At 48.4% G+C, this 18,698-nt stretch overlaps 1 protein-coding gene across 3 annotated transcripts in view; it reads left to right on the top strand.

Moving 5' to 3' along the window:
* Positions 1 to 18,698, top strand: part of LOC133354916 (junctophilin-2-like) — a 56,692-nt gene that overhangs the window by 14,776 nt on the left and 23,218 nt on the right. For all 3 annotated transcript variants that reach the window (XM_061572101.1, XM_061572103.1, XM_061572102.1), the window contains exon 4: positions 15,586 to 15,704. In XM_061572101.1, the coding sequence (XP_061428085.1) occupies positions 15,586 to 15,704 (119 nt within the window). The remainder of the gene's footprint in view (positions 1 to 15,585; positions 15,705 to 18,698) is intronic.

Genomic DNA, 18,698 nt, shown 5'->3' with positions numbered 1-18,698 from the left:
ATCGAACCCACGACCTCCTGCCATACCAGGCGAGGTAGTCAACATCTCACGGAGATGAAGATTAGACACGTCACAGGGAGACGCTCATCGGGCAGTGACCTGGCCGAGCGTTGGTGGGTTTGACACTTGTCACAGAGGCTCGTGGTTCGAGCCCCATGGCCAACCCTGGTTAATACTGTCACCGCCGCCGTGGTGAATATTCAGCGTGAACACTACACGTGCCCTCTGCATTCACAGCATGGCCACTTGTGCCAGGTGCCATGGTTCCGGATTAGTAAGATTTCTCGCAAATGAGTCGATCTGGGAAAAACAACGTGGAATGTCACCCCACCACCCCCCCCCCCCCCCAAGGTGTCTAACCGATGCAGACACCCATGTGTCTGCGAGACGGTGCCTCTGCGATTGCCCTACTCTATGAGAATGGCGCGAAAAGCAAGCGGCTTACTCGTGACTTGGTAGGGTCAGAGTAAGCTATGAATGTAACGGCCATTCTCCTCACCGTGCAGTGGGGGAGGGGGGAATATAGGAGTGAGGTTACAACAGCAACCGTGAGAATGATAGTGGCGATAGAAGAATGAGTTGCTCTTTCGCACCGTACGTAACCAAACGTGCGAATCGGATGTGCGGGAGAAGGACACCAAACTAAACACAAAAATAAATGAGTTTTTTTATCGAAATTTTAAAGTGGAAAGCTCCCAGCGGCTTCCGAATATCGGAAGGAAGAGCGTTCCAGACGGCCGCAGAAGAGCATGCGATGCGGTGATCACCGTCTTTGTTCGATGGCCAGCCAAAAGCCGCTGCTGCCGCGAGCATGACCGGAGCTCGCTTGATGGCTTATGCTCCCTGACGAGATCAGCGAGGTATTGTGCTTCAAGCGGAAATTAATGAGGGTCTCTAGGTTGGGGGACGGGGGTGGGGGGGTGATTGCCCCATATTGTTATCTTCCCCCCTATTCCACCACTGGTTGAGACAATATGACCTCCATATTCTTAGGTGTTTTCCGGTAAAGTCACGTAGGTAAAAAATTAAAATTAATAAAAGTAAAATAAAAATAAAATAAAAATTACGACGTTTCGGAGGCAACACAAGCTTCCGTCTTCAGGTGGAACCGTCACAGCACAATAGCTGTATCTCACTTGATATAACTTGATACAGCTATCGTGCTGTGACGGTTCCACCTGAAGACGGAAGCTTGTGTTGCCTCCGAAACGTCGTGATTTTATTTTTATTTTACTTTTATTAATTTACATTTTTTACCTACGTGACTTTACCGGAAAACACCTAAGAATATGAATCCTTGCAGTCACAAAAGCTTCAAATCTAGAACATGACCCCCCCCCCCGCCAGCCCGCCGCCAGCTGGGGACATGGTAGCACCCGTGGGTGGTCTCCACTTGAAGCCAGAGGCACAGCTCGTCTGTCGGGGCCTTCTTCCCTGGAGGCGCAGAACATTTGTGCAGCCCAAACAGCTCGCGTTGAGGTCCTTCTCACTCTCCCACCACCCCCCCGATCTCATCATCCAACTCAGTGTTAGAGGAATGATTTTCTCTCTCTTTCTGTGAGCCTGGGTCGTGAGAAGCTGACGTAAAGACCGCTTCGATAATGTTGCTAATATTGTTTGTAGTGATGGTAATGATGACCATCGTCATGAGTGTGCAACTTTTTGGCCGAGTGTGTCACCTCAAGTAAAAATCAGAAATTTGTATTTGGGCCGGAGGAATCCGATGGGTGGGTCAGTAAAAATTTGATTCATTTTAGAAGTGCTTCATGGAAACAACCACAGCATTATAATCGGGGTCTATGCGGAGCGCTCACAGTTTCCATGTGGTGCGCTGTGTCAATCCTACTTTAAATTACACACTTAAAAACTCATGATTATTTTTTATACCGCGGCGTTCAGGCAAATTGCATCTCCCAATCGCTGAGCGGGAGCCAGAAAGCTGAAAGGCTGCCAGGCAGGGAGCTGGTCCAACAATCGCTCTGCAGTTCTCCACATATTGAGATGTTTTCAACCAATTAGTGAGCGTTTATTATACACGTGCAAGGAAAGCGGAGCCCCCGGAGAAGCCCCAATAATGCGAGGGGGCAACACTCTATTCCATACAGACGATATCAGTCCACACTTTTGCTGTACTGCTTTCTGCCAGCGTGCCAGGGTATTGCCAGGGCATGCCACCTGGATGCCCATTGTTGCAGCACAGGAGTGCGAAGCCACCTCCACTGCTGGATGTGAAACTCCACGTCTTGCGGGTCATGGCGGATATTTGACCGTGCACGTTGGTGAAGGGGCCGTTGATAATGGCGATGTTGGTTACGGTGGTGACCTGGTGATGAAGGTGGTTGCGGTGATTGGTTTTAGAAATGTTTCGCGTGACATTAGTGGCGGTGGCGACGATGGCGGTGGCGGCAGCGGCGGTTGTGGTAACAGCAGTTATGGCGATGGATTAAATTACAATGCCGTCAGCTGAGGCTAAATTTTGGCAAGCCATGTGGCGTCACTGTACGGCAAACATTCCGCCCGATGGACATGTGGTGGCTTCATATTTCTCCATTGAGTGGCTTCGTGTGTTTAAGCTGAGTCCAGAGCTAACGGCGGTGTCATGTTCGTGTGGTGTCTGTGTGTCTCTGACTGTGTGGTTTGTGCGCGTTTCAACTGTGTGCGTGTGTCCCTGATTTTGTGATGTGCGTGGCATCCGTGTGTGTATGTATATCTGTCATCTGTGTGTGGGGAGCGGTGGTGTAGCGATTAGCGCGCTGCGCTTTGAACCCGGTGTGCTGAGTTCGATACCCGCTCACAGCCACGAACACCGGTGATGATTATCTGAACCTGTCCTGGGCCTCTCCTAGGTCGACTCAGCCTCAAATGACTACGTACCTGATGCGGTGTGTAAATATCGCCCCTTAAAGAGTTGCTAGCCAACTACACTTGCCCCAGCATTCTAAAGGCCAAATATGGAGAATTTGTGGGTGTCCGTTTGGTTGTGTGATATATCGTAACTTAAGGAATGCGTGTTTGGGATATTACGTACTCTATGTGTGCGTGAGATATTGTACTGCGTGCATTCAAGTCCATGTTCAATGACTGACTGCCTCCTCCATGAAAGAAATAAGCCCACTGCCTCCGTATAACTTCTTGAAATGTGATCATATGTTATGCAATAACAAATTCATATTGTATTATATCACGTGCATGTGTGAGATAGTCTGTTCCACGTGTGTGTGTGTACGAGAGAATTCTGTTTTCTATGTGTAAGTGGGATTCTGTGTGTGAGAAAGAGTCTGTACTCTTGGGGGCTCGGTAGCGCGCTGAGCTATGAACCCAGCTACCCGAGTTTGATTCTTGCTCACGGCCAACACCGGTGACGATTTTCTGAACCGGTCCTGGGCCTCCCCTAGATTGACTCAGCCTCAAATGAGTACCTGGTGTGGTGTGTAAACGTGGCCACTCGGAGACAAAGGCACCCTGAGCGTGGTTCTGGGCACCTTCCCCCCCTCGTGTGCCTTGCCGACCTTCATAGTTGCTCGCCAACAGCACTTTCCCCAAAAGTCCCTAAAGGTTATACAGGGGAGCTTTGCATTTGTACTGCGTATGTGTGTGTACACAAATACACAACTTCACACTCTGAGCAATAATACCTTGCCTGTTTATACCTCGATGTAATAGGACCCATGATACTAATCCACCAGGGAAGGCCTCTGCCAAGCTAATGCCACTGGCACATTTTTCACGTTGCCGATCGTTAGTGGCGTTGCCGTATAGTCTCTGTGAGTGCAGGCTCAGGTGCGTGGCGCAGCTGCATGCGTAGATGAAGGGTGTCTACTGGTGCACGGAGGTTACGCCCCGGGTCACTTTAATTTACATCGTACGAAAGTTTCATTTTGTTTTTACAATGCTCAGGAGTCGAGTATCGTTTTGCACGGCGAGTTGTAATTTGATGCCTCGGCAGTTGCCAAAATTGAAAGGTGATTAGGGTTGTAATTGAATTGGTTTTTACTTATTCGCTTTTAGTTGTTTTTGTTCGCAGTTTTTAATGAAACTGCGTCGTTGTTGTGAGAGGCAGGCATTTGTGAGCCGTGACCCTTATCTGAATCAATTAAGAATTCACACTTCCCCCCCCTCCCCCCCCACCATTGGCCATTGGACCGTAGGTTGCACTGACCTCGGCCTTCGCTTGACCTCTTCGGATGTTGACGTAAATGTTTGGCCCAAGCTGTGAAATTGACCCAGAGCCAGAGGTCGCAAACGGGTTTTGATTCCTTACCCATACCCGTACCCGGCCGTACCAGTACCCTACCCATACCCGGCCGGGTACGGGTAGGATACGGGTATCGGGTACCTGATTGCGACCTCTGGGATGAAGCCATGTTGCAGGCGCGGGTGGGTTGATTCTAGGAACTTGAATTGTGAGAAGAGACAAGACGTTGGGAAATGAGTGACAAACAGTTACTCACCAGTGACTCACGGCCTACCCGTACCCGTACCCGGCCGCACCAGGGTCGCAAACGGATACCCGTACCCGGCCGGGTACGGGTAGCCGGGTATCGGGTAGGGTACGGGTATCAGGTACCCGGTTGCGACCTCTGCCCGGAGCCCACGCGTGCTGGGGTCAGGCCGGGTTACGCGCTCGCCTTTACTCTGCCCCCTGCGGAGGATGATAACTCATCCAGTGCAAGAGCTGCCACACCTGGGGCCGATTTGGCAGCGAGGGAAGACGGTGAGGACGGCTAAGTGACTGAACGTCAAGTCTCGTCGCCGCTATCCAAACTCGAACGGGGGACATCGCGAGTGCGGTTCGCGCGAGGTGGCGGCAACCCAAAATAACAAGAAGAGCCAATTTTTTTCCAATTCGGTAAAAAAAAAATAATAATAAAAACTCAATATTTCAAGAGCAGCAATGCAAGGGGTGAATCCGAGACGGTGACAGTCCTCAATAAATAACGGTGACAGAAGCCGCAGGTCGCCGACCCCGGGTTAGCGGCACGGAGAGGATGGGACCACCACCCCCCCTCCTTCCCCCTGCTCCCTCTCCTTTCGCGGCCTCTTCCCCAACCCCACATCCCAAAGCGGTTTCGGACGGTTTCCTCGGCACCTTAAAAGGAGCCTCGGCAGCGAGTAGCCTCGGCTCTGGCCAAAAAGGCAGCGCCCACACGAACGGGGCTCGCCCGGGCGGGTCGCAGACCCTCGCTGTGTTTACACTGGATACAGTAGTGTGTGCGGGCCAGAGAGCAAACACTGATTCACCGCTCTGTGGACACCGTTGCGTCTAACTGCCGCCGAACCAGAGTTTAGAGCTGGCGCATGTTTTCTTTGTAAAATTGTCGCGTCTTTTTTTTTTCACAGTTTTATCGCGAGCGCGCTATCGACGACGAATCGGAATTGGGGTCTCTGTTGCAGAACGGGGCAATGTTTTGTCTGTGGGAATAGCCCGCAGAAGTGGACGTCACAGAGTTTCCTTCGAGATCCCTTCATGTGAAATCTGGTCCACACAGTTAAGGGGATAGCACTTGCCCACCTGCCTGCCGTATATGATGGTAATCTTCGGCACAGGAGTCAAAGCTGAGATAACCCTGGACACCCTTGTCAATGAGATTTTTTTCCACGTACCACATTTCAATTAAAAACGAATAGGGAATTGTTTAATTCTCAGTGCAGACCCAAATTGCGTGAGGTTTTTTTTTTTATGTTTCGTCACGGGCGACTGAATCATGGATTTGAACCCAGGATATCTGTGGTGCCAGCTCAGCACTCTGACCTCTGAGCCACCTGGCCACCCCAAATCGTTGCACTGAAATCAGCGCTCGAGTTGATATCAAGTCCCGTCTTACGCTGATGTTGAAGGTTCTAAGTAATAAAATAAATACAAAATCTGTCCTATATTTCATGTAAAAAAGGATGTATATTTTTTTCGTTAATCTATCAGCCCATTGGCCTCCTAGGTTTAACATTAACCAGTGCAATGTTTTCGGAAAAAGAAAAGCAAACTCTGGCCCCTTTTGGAACTTTTGGGTCAGAATTAGGCTGAAATAACAAAAAGTACTGCTGGTTTTTCAGAATGTTATTGGCAAAATCACTCCCTCTAAACAACTGAGTCCTGTCCGCATACTAAATAAATACAGTACATGCTACCCTCCTTATGCACTATTGTTGAGCAATCTTGTGAATAAAATAAATAAACCGACGTCTGTTGCGATCACGATGATGGTCGTGATGCCGGTGAACTTTGCGATTTTACACAAGCTCGCTTGGACTTGCTGTACGGATCAGCGGCAGAATAACACACGACGCGAGGATTTTGAATGTTCTCCTTTCAATTCCAGATGCCTGTCTCTCCCCGTTTCTCTCAAGGCCCTGAGCCCCAAGCAAGCATTGATTGCCGCCTTTCATTTACCCCCTGGCGCAAAGCATGGGGCTTGGACGTCTGTCCGCGCTTTCTTGTATTCCAAAATCTAAGGCCGAGGTTCAGAAATTGTACTCAAATTGCCCTTTCGGCTCTCCCCGGTGAATTCACGGTCTGATTAGGTGCATAATCCACGCACTCGTTCTCCACGCAATCTGCTTCCATTTCGGTGGGGGGATTCGTTTCCCCGTCTCCGGTGATTCTTGTTTTCGTGGGTCCTCTGTGTGTCACGCGCAAGAACGTGACAATCTGACCCGTGTACGCTCGCTCTCCTGCCCGACTGCGTCCGTGCGTGCGTGATGTTTGTCGGTGTTTCGTGCGTTTGTTTGTGGATTTTGATACGAAGGTCTCATTTGCCGATGGGCGTGGCATTTCCTGTAAGCTGAAGTCCTGCGAGACCTCGTTTTAATTTCAGGCAATAACCCACGCACGTGCGTGTGCGTGTGCTCATGTGTGTGTTCGTGTGTGTGCATGCGTGGAGCGGTGGCACAGTGGTTAGTGCACTGCGCAACGAACCCTGCTCATGAGCAATAACAGTGGCGAATATTTGAACTAGCTCTGGGCCTTCTCTAGGTCGACTCAGCCTCAAATGCGTACCTGGTACGGTGTGAAAAAATTGCCACTGGGGAAGTAAAAGCTGTCGGGCCTGGTCCTGGCTACCCACCCCCTCGTGTTCCGTGCCGGACTTCATAGGTGCTCGCTAACAGCACTTACCCCAACAGTCTGTTACAGGCGATATGGAGGATCTTGTCTTTTGTTGTGTTCGTGTAACACAAAGTAAAATAAATAATATGCATTTTAGAGTTCCCAATCTTCTGTATCTCTCTCTGTCCTTCCTTCTCTCTGTGCCCAATCCCGTTTTCGGTCCATCACCCTCGTCGCACCCCTCCAGGGGACTAACATTCCCATGTCCATTGAGCAGTCTCCCTCCTTAACCTCCTTCTGTTCCTCTCTTAAAGCCTCACCTCTTATCCATTGCCCATTCTCTTCCCTCCCCTCGCCCCTCCACTCCTTCCCTTCCCTCCCCTTTCATGATCCCTGAGTACCCTCTATCACCGTTGCTCATTCCTCAATGTCTGTACGCCCCTGCTATCAAAATTATTGTATTCTGTCACTGTTTTGTAAGCTATGCCGAGCACTTTGAGTGAAGGCGCTGCATTCGAAATGCGAATTAGATTAGATTCTAGCGGAGGCCCTTCCACCAACAGTGGAGAGCAAGAATTTGCAGAGCTGCACTTTTGCCGTTATTCTCCACATCTCGCGTTCATAGTGATCAAGCAATGAGCAAAGTTTTCCCTGCGTTGTGTAGTCAAGGCCTGACTCAATACACTGACACAGAGGCTGTGTCCAAAGCACTGCCCATGTTATTCTAACCATCGAGAGTAAATTCTTTCCTCTGGGATTCTTGGCATTATGTTGATCTCTACATAATTCGCTACAACTTTCCTGTGCCACTGCCCAACACAAACAAACACCGGGGCGGCCCTGTGCCCTCCGCAGTTGAAGGCAGCAAACATGTTCATCGCCACTGCGTGGGTATTCGCAGCTGCGCGGCCGCGTACGCATCCGATGCATGTTCGGGGGTCGCGCCACGTGACGTCGTTAGGCGCGACGTCCGACGTTTCACGAGAAGGTCCCCGCACCATGCGTCGAAACGCATAAAAAATCCTGCGACATCGTGCCGAGCGGTACATTCCTCATCCCCCCGGAGGGCTCTGGAAAGGGGAGAGACAAGGCGAGGCGAGCGCGCTTGGCCCCACTGACTCAGATGTTCCTCGCCGCCCCACACGCCAAACTGCGGAAGACGTTGTTGTAAACGTTCGCTAAATGGTGATGGAGCGGCAGCGGTGGGTGGCGCTTCATAACGACCGTTGAGATTTATAATTGCATCTTTGTACGGCGAGCATCTCTCTGGACACCGTACAGGGAACGATTGTTTACATTGAATGATCTTGGAGGAAACGTCAAAGAACGTGGAAACTTTCCACAACCACCGAGCACACATCACAAGATGACGGGAATTTAAAAGAGTAAAATATTGGTTAAAATCTTTAAAAAAACACAAGTTCTATTTATTTCGGTAAAGTCACGTAGGTATGAAATAAAATAAATCACGACGTTTCGTGCGCAACACAAGCGTCCATCATCAGGTGGGAAAGAGTATGGATTCCTGCAGTCACGAAAGCTTCAAATCAAGATTCTATTTATTTGTTTAACCATGTGAGAATTCACCAGGATGAATCCGATTTGCAAGACTGCCCTGGGTCACTAAAAGGACGGAACTGAAACGTACCATGTGACCGGGCATACAAAATCCTACCATATAAGGAGGAATCTATTACACCCGTCCCTTACGTTACTTGCATAGTTAATAAAAATAAAAAAATATACACTTTGCCGGGCAGCATACGCTCGGGGACCAGAAAGATTTGACGACTCCAAGAATAAGCGTTGGAACGACTCTCTTATTAGCCACTGCCACGGCTTCAACAGCCATCATTGACAGTTTAACGCGTAGGAGGCTTTTCGTGGCATACCACAGGTTTTTTAATAAAAAAATAAAAGCCTCCTGCGTGATTTTTATTATTTTATTTTTATTAATTTTATTTTTTACCTACGTGACTTTACCGAAAAAACTAAGAGTATGAATCCTTGCAGTCACGAAAGCTTCAAATCTAGAATATATAAATGTGTCGTTAAACCCGCCACCACCCGACACAGCCAACTAGTAAGGTGTGTCACGTGAACAGAACATGCCAATTCGTCACTAGTACAGCACACCGGCTGTGTGTTGGAGAGCAAAGCCACAACATTTGCAATCTGAGTACGACGTTTCACCAGTAATTACAACCTGCTTCATCAGGCGACAGCCAGATTTGTGGCAGTGTGCTGTGCGAGTAACGAATTGGCATGTTCATTTCAAATTATTATTTTCTGGAAGCCCGCGCCACAGCCTCGGCTCTCCGATGCATTTTCGGGCGCCCGCGTCACGGTTCAGTTTCTCGAAGAAGCTCGCAGCACCCTGGAGCGGAACAAACCCAGCCCGTGCGACCCGCGTGGACATTCTGACGCGACATCGCTTCACGAGAAAAGCCCCCACGAGAAAACTGGCCTCGAATGGGGGGCACTGGTGGGCAGACTTGAGCCGTAACACCCCCCCCCCCCCCAGCTTGCAGACTTTGCAGACGTCGTAATTGATTTCTGCTGGTGTAAACAGAACGTATACCGGCTGTAAATGAATCTTGCACGGGCTATTGGAAAAATTAATTACCGTACTAATCTTGCTGCCACGACTCGCCTCTTGCCAGGGCTTATTTGTGGTAATTCTAGCCGGGAGTTGGGTTCCGCTGCTGTGGCGGTGTTGCCACGCGCTCATTTCGAGCGAGACTTTCCTAGCAGGTGCACGCCCGCAATCTCTCCTCGTCAAAATCCGTTATTGTGTTTGACGGCGTTGGGTTTTCTTTTTCGGCACACGGGACGGACGGAGGATATTCTGCTTTCAAAGCACTTGGGCACGGACCGACCCGTTGCCAGGCAATGGGAGGTTCCTGATTGCGAACGTCGGTGACCTGAAATTTTTGATTTAAAGCTTTCGTGACTGCAGGGATTCATATTCTTGGTTCTTTCGGTAAAGTTACGTTGAAGGGAAATAATAAAATAATATAAATATAAAACAATAAAAATTCTCACGACGTTTCGACTGCAACACAAGCAATCGTCATCAGGTGTAAAATCCACAGCAAGAAAATTGACCTGGCCGAGTGGTTAGCACGTTTCATTGAGGGACTGTATTGTCTTGGTGTAAGTCTGCGACTTTTTGCCGTTCTTTTTGTCTTGCCCAAGCTGGGAAATTGGTGTACTTGTGCAATTTGAACTTACGTACCTTATCTATTTTACGCAATTGTAATTTAGTAATTTACTTACCTTTTATATGCATTGCACTCCTAATTTTAGTTTTTATTGTTTGTCGTTGTAACTTTCTGACCGACCCCTTCTGGGCATCTCTGGAAAAGAGCTTCATAGCTCATCGGATTTCTCCAGGATAAATAAAGATTCTGATTCCGACGTTCGTCACTTGTTGCAGAGGCTTTCACTGTTCGCACCCTGCGGCTGCCCCGGTTAGCGTGAGGTTAACCTCGCTGGCGAGATGTTAACGACCTCGCCTGGTATACAGAAGGTCGTGGGTTCAATCCCGATCCTGCCGCCTACATATTTGGATTTTTCTCCGTGTACTCCCTTTTTTCCCTCCACATTTATAATCAACATGCGTTTAGAGTATTCGGCCGCAATAAACTTCCACGTGTTAAGCCCAATTCGTTGAGCTATCATTTGTGATAGCCAGATCGCTTCAGGAAAAGAGCTATTTAGCTAAGTGATAAAATAAAAAAATTGTTTAGTTTCAGTGAACCATAAGTATTCACCATCTGCTTCACAGTGACATCATTCGCAAAAGAGGAGGTGACGTGTCAGCGTCAACGGTTCAAATTTGTAAAATGACTCGCAAGTTTACTGACTTTGGTAAAACCACAAAGCAGCGTTGACCCTTAACGCCAGACTTACCTGCCGGTGAAGCACACTGCCCACGGATTTATCCTCGCACTTTGAGAATGGCACGAAAGAGCACAATCAGCTCGTTATTATGATGATGACGACGACGATGATGATCAAATGCAATCACACGGAGTTGTGTAATTAGACTTCGCCATCGTCAGTGCGATCGGTGGCGGCATTAATTACGAAGCTTTCTGTCAATTCTTGCCCCTTATATTCTGGAACATTATGGAGACGAATGCTGTGATCAGCCAAGCTTTCTGGGGGGGGTTAAATTATGAAGAAAAGCATTCATATTAATGCTTACCTTGCAGGCTAATGGGGAGGATGGGTGGAACAAAAAATGCCATTAATATTTTAAAAGGCGAGAATAATTGAAGCCTTTATTTCCAGCCATGAGAGGGACAGTGACTGTCCTGCAAGGGAGGCCCGGCCTCAGGTACCGGAGACAAAATGACACAAGAGGTGCCACTAATGTGACACCGTTGGTTGGCAACCAATGAAAATGAGTAATGAGTGCAGCAGCAGCAGTAGCAGCAGCGCGTTTGCACAAGCAAATGAAGTGTATTCTTTGTTTGCGGAATTAATTTGTTGTTGTTCTTGCTTTGCTCTCCTATCTTATTAACGAGCTCCCCGGTACTCCTTCTCATAACGCCGGCCGGTGCTTGCGTCGCTGTTGCGCCCGCCGCTAATGAGGCCCAAGAGGCAGCCTTGAGCCTCGGCCCAGCGAGCTTGGAGGCTTCGTCAAATCCGGTGTCATTGTCCACGTGGCAGTGGCTACATTAAGTAGATAAATGTACACCTCCATAATAGAGGTTTTTTTGGGTTAGATTGCATAAATATATAAATGTACTCTTAGTTTTTTCGGTAAAGTCACGTAGGTAAAAAATGAAATTAAAATTAATAAAAAATAAAAGCCTCCTGCGTGATTTTTATTATTTTATTTTTATTAATTTTAATTTCATTTTTTACCTACGTGACTTTACCGATAAAAATAAGAGTATGAATCCTTGCAGTCACGAAAGCTTCAAATCTAGAATATATAAATGTGTCGTTAAAACCCGCCACCACCCGACACAGCCAACTAGTGAGGTTTGTCACGTAAACAGAACGTGGCCAATTCGTCACTGGTACAGCAACACCGGTGTGTTGGAGAGCCAAGCCACAACATTTACAATCTGAGCACGACGTTTCGCCAGTAATTACAACTAGCTTCATCTTACTAGTTGGCTGTGTCGGGTGGTGGCAGGCTTAACGACACATATATTTACGCAATCTAACCCTAAAAAAACCTCTATTATGGATGATATTGGTCGCGAAAGCCTCCTGTGTGCTAAACTGTACACCTGTAACGGTGGAGGAGGATGGAGGAGATGGTGAGGAGCAAACTATCAAATAAGACAATTGGCTCCTTTTTTATGTTTTCCTCAGCGGGACGCAGTTGCCCGCAACTTTGGTTTCTCTTGCGAGTGTCGCTTCGCAGCAACGGTCACAGCAGCTGCCACCTCTGAGGTGCAAATAAAATCGGGACATCACAATGTCACGGGAGGAAGACTCACGTCACAATTTGACGGAAGATTGGAGAACGTCTACACGAGTTGCGCATGACTACACGATGTTGTCGGTCGCCTCGGTAAACGGAACGATCCTGGAATATAGCCAGCATGGCGACGGTGGGGGTAACGTCGTCCTCAAATTGTAAATGTTGTGGATTTACTCTCCAACACACACCGGTGTGCTGTACCGGTGACGCATTTGGCACGCTCTGTTTACGTGACAAACATTGCCAATTGGCTGTGTCGGGTGGTGGCGGGTTTAGCGACGCGTTTATATTTACGCGATCTAATCTAAAAAAATAACCCCTCGTCTGTGATGAATAATATCGGTGGCGAAAGCCTACTGTGAAACTAACAGTGGGGAATGTTGACCATTGGCCCTACCAGGCCACAGGCCTTATAGTTGCTAGGTAACGGCACCCGGAGGAGCAGCTGCTGCTGATGTAGCCGAGAGAAAAGAGGCCTTTAGCTCACGGAGGTCACATTGTATGAATACAATAATGAGCCCTTTAGCCAAGAAAAGCCTCAACGAGTCACAAAACTCGTTTTTTCTTTTTCTTCTCATTAATAAGTCTTAACACGGTGGGTTTTGGTCGGTTCTGTATGAACGATTGCTTGGCTGATGGGAGTAAACTTACAGTGCCCCGAGAAAACCCAAACACATAAGGGAGTAACGCCCGGAGCTCTGCACGGTAACATTCGGCAGCATTACTACACACGAGGTGATTTGTAGACGGCATACCTGTCAACCCCATATCGGTGCCTACCTTATTACAGACAAATTCAGGCCTTATTGGTCACCCCGTGTGCTTATACATCTCAACGTTCATCCTACAAAGTCCCATCACAAGGGAGAAACACAAACAAATCGACAAAACATTTATATTTTGCCCGTATTGGAACGGCTGTACGTCGTATGGCCCTGAAAACTAAATTTCCCTGTACAAAAATACTGGGTAAAACGTGTGGGTTGACAGTTATGAGACAGAAAAAAGGTGCAATTGTCAATCACGTGAAGCTTGGTCTCCTTTCAGTGCTCCCTTGCACATCGCGTGACCAAAACAAACCACACCGCACGAGTTTTAATCCACAAAATTCATCATTGTGGCCGAAGAGTAAAATCGAGGTTCCTATTACAAACCAAACCAAGCTCATTAATGTGGCTGCCCGCTTCCAAACCCTCGCCCAGGAAGAAGATCAGCCTTTCAAGGGAAAGTGACACAAACCACCGGCAAAAAAAAAAATCTATCCGTAAAAGACACACTGTGAATAATTCATCGCAGCGCTTTGAGTGTCACCATCATCCCGGCCTTATCGTCTCCAGAGCCCACTCGATCCTCCCGTGTCTGCTCTTTCCGAGACCACCACACGCAGACAGACACTGGACTTTATTGTTCGAATTCCTTGACCCCATTTTCTTGTAAGTCATCGGCCGTTCGTTGACTAGTGGAGTAATCATGCCGCCCAAATTATTAATATCCTCTGGATTATAAGACGCTCCAAAACGGGAATTTTACATTCCCGACACCTTTGGCATCTTCTTGGTTCTTTCGGTAAAGTCACGTAGAATGGAAATAATAAAAAAAATACAAATAAAACATAATAAAATAATTCTCACGACGTTTCAGCCACAACACAAGTAGCCGTCCTCAGGTGGAGAACAGGTCTGTCGAGGAGACAGACTCTGTCTCTGACTCTGTCTCCTCGACAGACCTGTTTTCTACCTGAGGACAGCTACTTGCGTTGTGGCCGAAACGTCGTGAGAATTATTTTATTATATTAAAATTTTATTATTTTATTATTTCCATTCTACGTGACTTTACCGAAAGAACCAAGAAGATGAATCCCTGCAGTCACGAAAGCTTTAAGTCGACCTTTGGCATCGTTTTGAGATACGAAAAAGGGGAAAGTGGGAAAAGAATTATTTTTATATATAAATGTATTAAACCAATCGAGTGGAGTCTGGGAATAAAAGTTCATCTTATAATCGTGAGAATATGATACAAGTCCGACAGGAATAAATATATTAGTTAGAATTCACGGAGACATTAAAATGGGATCTCTTTATCAGTTGAATATATGATAATAATAATTCACACCCCGTCCACGATAATTCAATGAATTGTTGTGATTCGGGGTCACGATTCGATTCAAGAATGGATTCTTGTTTGTCTCATTTCTCCCCATCCCGATTATGTTCTTTTTCGTTTGTTTCGTCTCGCATGTCCAGTTAATGTTGCTCCTTTGACTAAATGTAGCATTGGCATGAACTGTAGATAATCCATCCTTACACGCACGGTTCAAAGCAAGTATCAGGAATATTGCGGTTTAAACACTTTAAATGAATACATTGATTCGTTGCTACCTGCCTATAACCCTAATAACAATGGAACATCATTTTTTTATTTCATCTCTTTGTCAATTGACTGTCGGATGAAGTCCTCCCAAATCTATTGTCAGTCTTCGGAGTTGTTTGGCCTCACTTCACCACGCTGGTCAGGGCAGATCTATAAAAAGCGAGGCAATGTGTCATTGTCTTTACGTGGAGCAGAGGTGGGGTTATTCAGGAGTTAGCGCACTGGGCCACAATCCCAGAAACTCTGGGTTCATTTGCTAGCTATGATGCACAACATCGGTGTCAACTAGAACATGACCTTGTCTGAGTCTCCACTAGATCGAGTCAGCATGAATGACCGCCGGTTGTTATCGCGTTGCTATCGTTGCGCCCCGAGGTTGGCCTTAACAGGTGCTCACTCGCGGCTATGTAGGGTTTTGTCACCTCTGAAATAAAAAAAAAACGAAACGGGACGTATCATGGGAAGAACATTTCAGAATACCGGAAGAGGTGACAACCACCTATAAGCAAGTCATCTTGAGTGGCGTGTTATTACTATGCAACTGTCAACAACCGTGGCTTTTAGTGTCGTGAGAAGATGTATAGACTTCCCTGGACAGCAGCTACTTCAATAACAAGAGGTCCGAGGAAAACCAGGGCAGGTGGCAACACCCAACCGAGAGAAGTGAGAGTTTGCTAATGGGCACTTTGCTGTTGCTGTTGTCGTCGTCGTTGTCTGAACCCAGGACCCAGCATGCGCGCGGGAAGATGGAGGCGGCAGACGCAGCGGCACACGCAGCCCAGGAGGCTTCGAAACTGGCGCGGATGATCTCCAAGGAGCTCGCGCCCACGTTCCACCAGCCAGGTACAGCAACAACAACAACAACGACGCAGCGTCGTGCACGCACGCGTGTACGGATTGTCGCTCGCACACACAGTGCCATCACGTGCAGAGTACAATGCTGCGTCTTACACGCAGCGTGAAGGATAGAGCGTCTCACACAGCAATGCGCAGAGGCCATCACACGCACGCTGACAGCTTCACATACATCACGCACAACAATAACAACAAAGATTCCCCCGTATAGCCTTAATAGACTTTTTGGAAAGGTGCTGTTAAGAAGCACATGTGAAGGCCGGCACGGCACACGATGAGGTGGGTGGCCAACACCACGCCCGGCCGCCTTAATCTCCCAAGTGGCAGTGTTTACACACCGCACCAGGTACTCATTTGAGACTGAGTCGACATAGGGGAGGCCCAGGACCGGTTCTGATAATCATCGCCAGTGTTGGCCGTGTGCGGGAATCGAACTCGGGTAGCACAGTGACTTGACACCACACACACACAGATCTGCACGACAACATCGACGTGGTGCCATGAGCATCCTCCGACGGTGCAGCAAAAGCGGCGTTGTCATGGCAAATAATCAGTGATTGACGGCGCAGGCTCTAATTGGTGCCCTAAGCCGTCACGGGTGATGCACGTTTAACGTATCGACCGCGTTTTAACAATGCCGCACCACATTGTTCTCGACCGATGTCTGACGAATTAATTTATAAAGCAAAACTACCCCGGGGGATTTTTGTCTTTCAATCGAAACGCGCGCTTGACACCCGGTCATCTCGCTTGGGCGCGGGCGAGACGAGAGGACCTCGAACGGGAAGGAAGTAAAAACAAAAACACAAACAACCCGCGGTGCGTCCGCGTTTACCGAGCGGCAGAACGCGAGCGAATGCACCTGCGGGTGGGTGCGGATCAAAGGTCCTCGCGCTGAGCGGAATTTTGATCAGGGAGCCTGAGGCTGTTTAATAAACGAGCAGCGCGTTGACCCGGCTCGTTAAAACTCGTCCTTAATTGGAGCGTTTAGCACTCGCCCGGCAAGTGCCGGCGGTGGCCCGCGTGTTTTCTACCCCTTCGCCCGTTGCGCGTAATTTTGGACGGAGAATTGGCGACGTGAATTTTGAGCAGAGGTCGTGCCACGTGATCGCAAGGGGCCCCCAATTCCGTTCCGCGGTCACGGTGTCGGTATTGATTACGGCGCCAGGCGACGCACCTGCCCTCGTGCGCCCCCCCCCCTCCTCCCCCCAGCCTTGCTCGCGCGACAAGACATCAAAGGGCAGCTTCGTTCGCACAAACGTCGCATCCTGTCCTGGTGGGCAGGAGACCCTTTTGGAATGTAATAATGATGCCATTCATTTATCCAGGAAGGCCTCAATGTATGTATCTATCCAGCAAACACTTGATTTGGCTTTCTCTTTCTACAAATATCTCAGGAGGTTCCTAATCGCTGTGTTCAGACACTGAGCGAGGCCAGCACCACTGAGATGGTGTGTTTGAATCCAAGGCCCTAATTATAATATATATTGGGGGGGGGCACATCCCCCCCCCCCCCCCAATATTCAAAGATGCTCAAAATGTCCCCCGCCAATATATTGCTATAAAATAGATTTCTGTTTTTATGCTTGTGGTTATGGTTGTACTTTATTAATCCATAATCTTTGCCATTACATACAATGAAACAAGAAAAGGTAAAAAATGTAAACAGAGCAATGTAATACAATACACTATTAGACATAAATAAAAAGTCCATCCTATGTGTTAGTGATTTTTAAAATATTTTAGGCAGGAAATGGCAGGAACTTCGTTTTTGATTTGATATTTTTTTCTGGGGGGGGGACCCCCAGACCCCCTGGAACATTTGGTCCCCCCCCAAAGTTGACTCCATAGCTACGGCCTTGCTTGAATCTAACAATAGGGCGTGTGGGTCTATCTTTGACCTGGCTCACAATCGCCGCATCAGTGACACTGACCGACCAAGCCCACTGCCGACGATCCCTGCGTTTGCCTGGCCTTTTAATGCCTAAATGTGTGGGGCCGAGACGGACAGGCGTGCATCTAATAACACCTCAGCGGGGGCGCCCTGAGTATCTCACGCTCCTGTTCCATCAACCGCTTCGGGACGCCGCCCAACTGTGCCTTGAGTCGCGGCCACGTCGAACCAAACAGCGCGCCGCGTCGTTCAACCACCTGCATCATTGGCCCGGCCCCGCTCTCCGGCAGGCGCAACTCCCGAAGCTGTTATCGCGCGGCTCACAAACTAAAAACCAGGGACGTGTAAAGTCCACGTACTTGCCATTCACGGGAAGAAAAAGAATAGGGTGCTCATTGCCAAATTTAGCGAGGCACAGCTCCGGGAAGGGTGGCCTGTGTGGTGCACGTACCAGGCAGACATTTAATGAACCAACGGAGAGGCACGCGCAACTGTGTCAATGATTTTAAAAAGATCATTCTCAAGTAATTGTCTTATATAGTTTTTTAAAACCTCTTACGTTCTTCACCGCGCGTGGCAGCCGTGATGTTTACACTCAAGCCTGCCGGAAAACGCTTTAAAACTGGGCCGGAATTGCAAAGAGCCGGGAGGGGGAACGTGGGGGGGTAGGAGGTGGGAGCAGGGGAGGTGGTGGGGGGGTGGTACTAGAATGCTCCGTGAGCTCGATTATTTTAGCTTCGTTGTGCTAGGCCCCGTGATTTATGTTATTAACGGTAACCAAAAACACGGAGGCTGCGTGGCAAAATGCTTGTAAATTGAGTTACTGCGGCTGTTCCTGCTGCTGCTGCTGCCACCGCTGCTGCTGCTGCCGCTGCTGCGCTTGGCTGTAAGCAGGCCTAGCTCCCAGTAGCGCGTTCCCAGCAGCGTGCGCCACGCGTCTGTCCCAGATTTAGTCCGTGGGCCAGAGGATACATTAGTCACCAGCTTTAGTAGGACCAGTTTATTTATACGGCTAATGAGGCTGCATTAGATAACCAGCGAATCAACGAATAACCCACTCACTTCAAGTGGTTATCGCGTAATTCACT

This window comes from Lethenteron reissneri, chromosome 49 (assembly GCF_015708825.2).
Source record: "Lethenteron reissneri isolate LAM-NWPU_2019-01 chromosome 49, ASM1570882v1, whole genome shotgun sequence".
Taxonomy (NCBI): Eukaryota; Metazoa; Chordata; class Hyperoartia; order Petromyzontiformes; family Petromyzontidae; genus Lethenteron; species Lethenteron reissneri.
The sequence above is the reverse complement of the archived record's forward strand: the minus strand, read 5'-3'. Positions and strand labels throughout refer to the sequence as shown.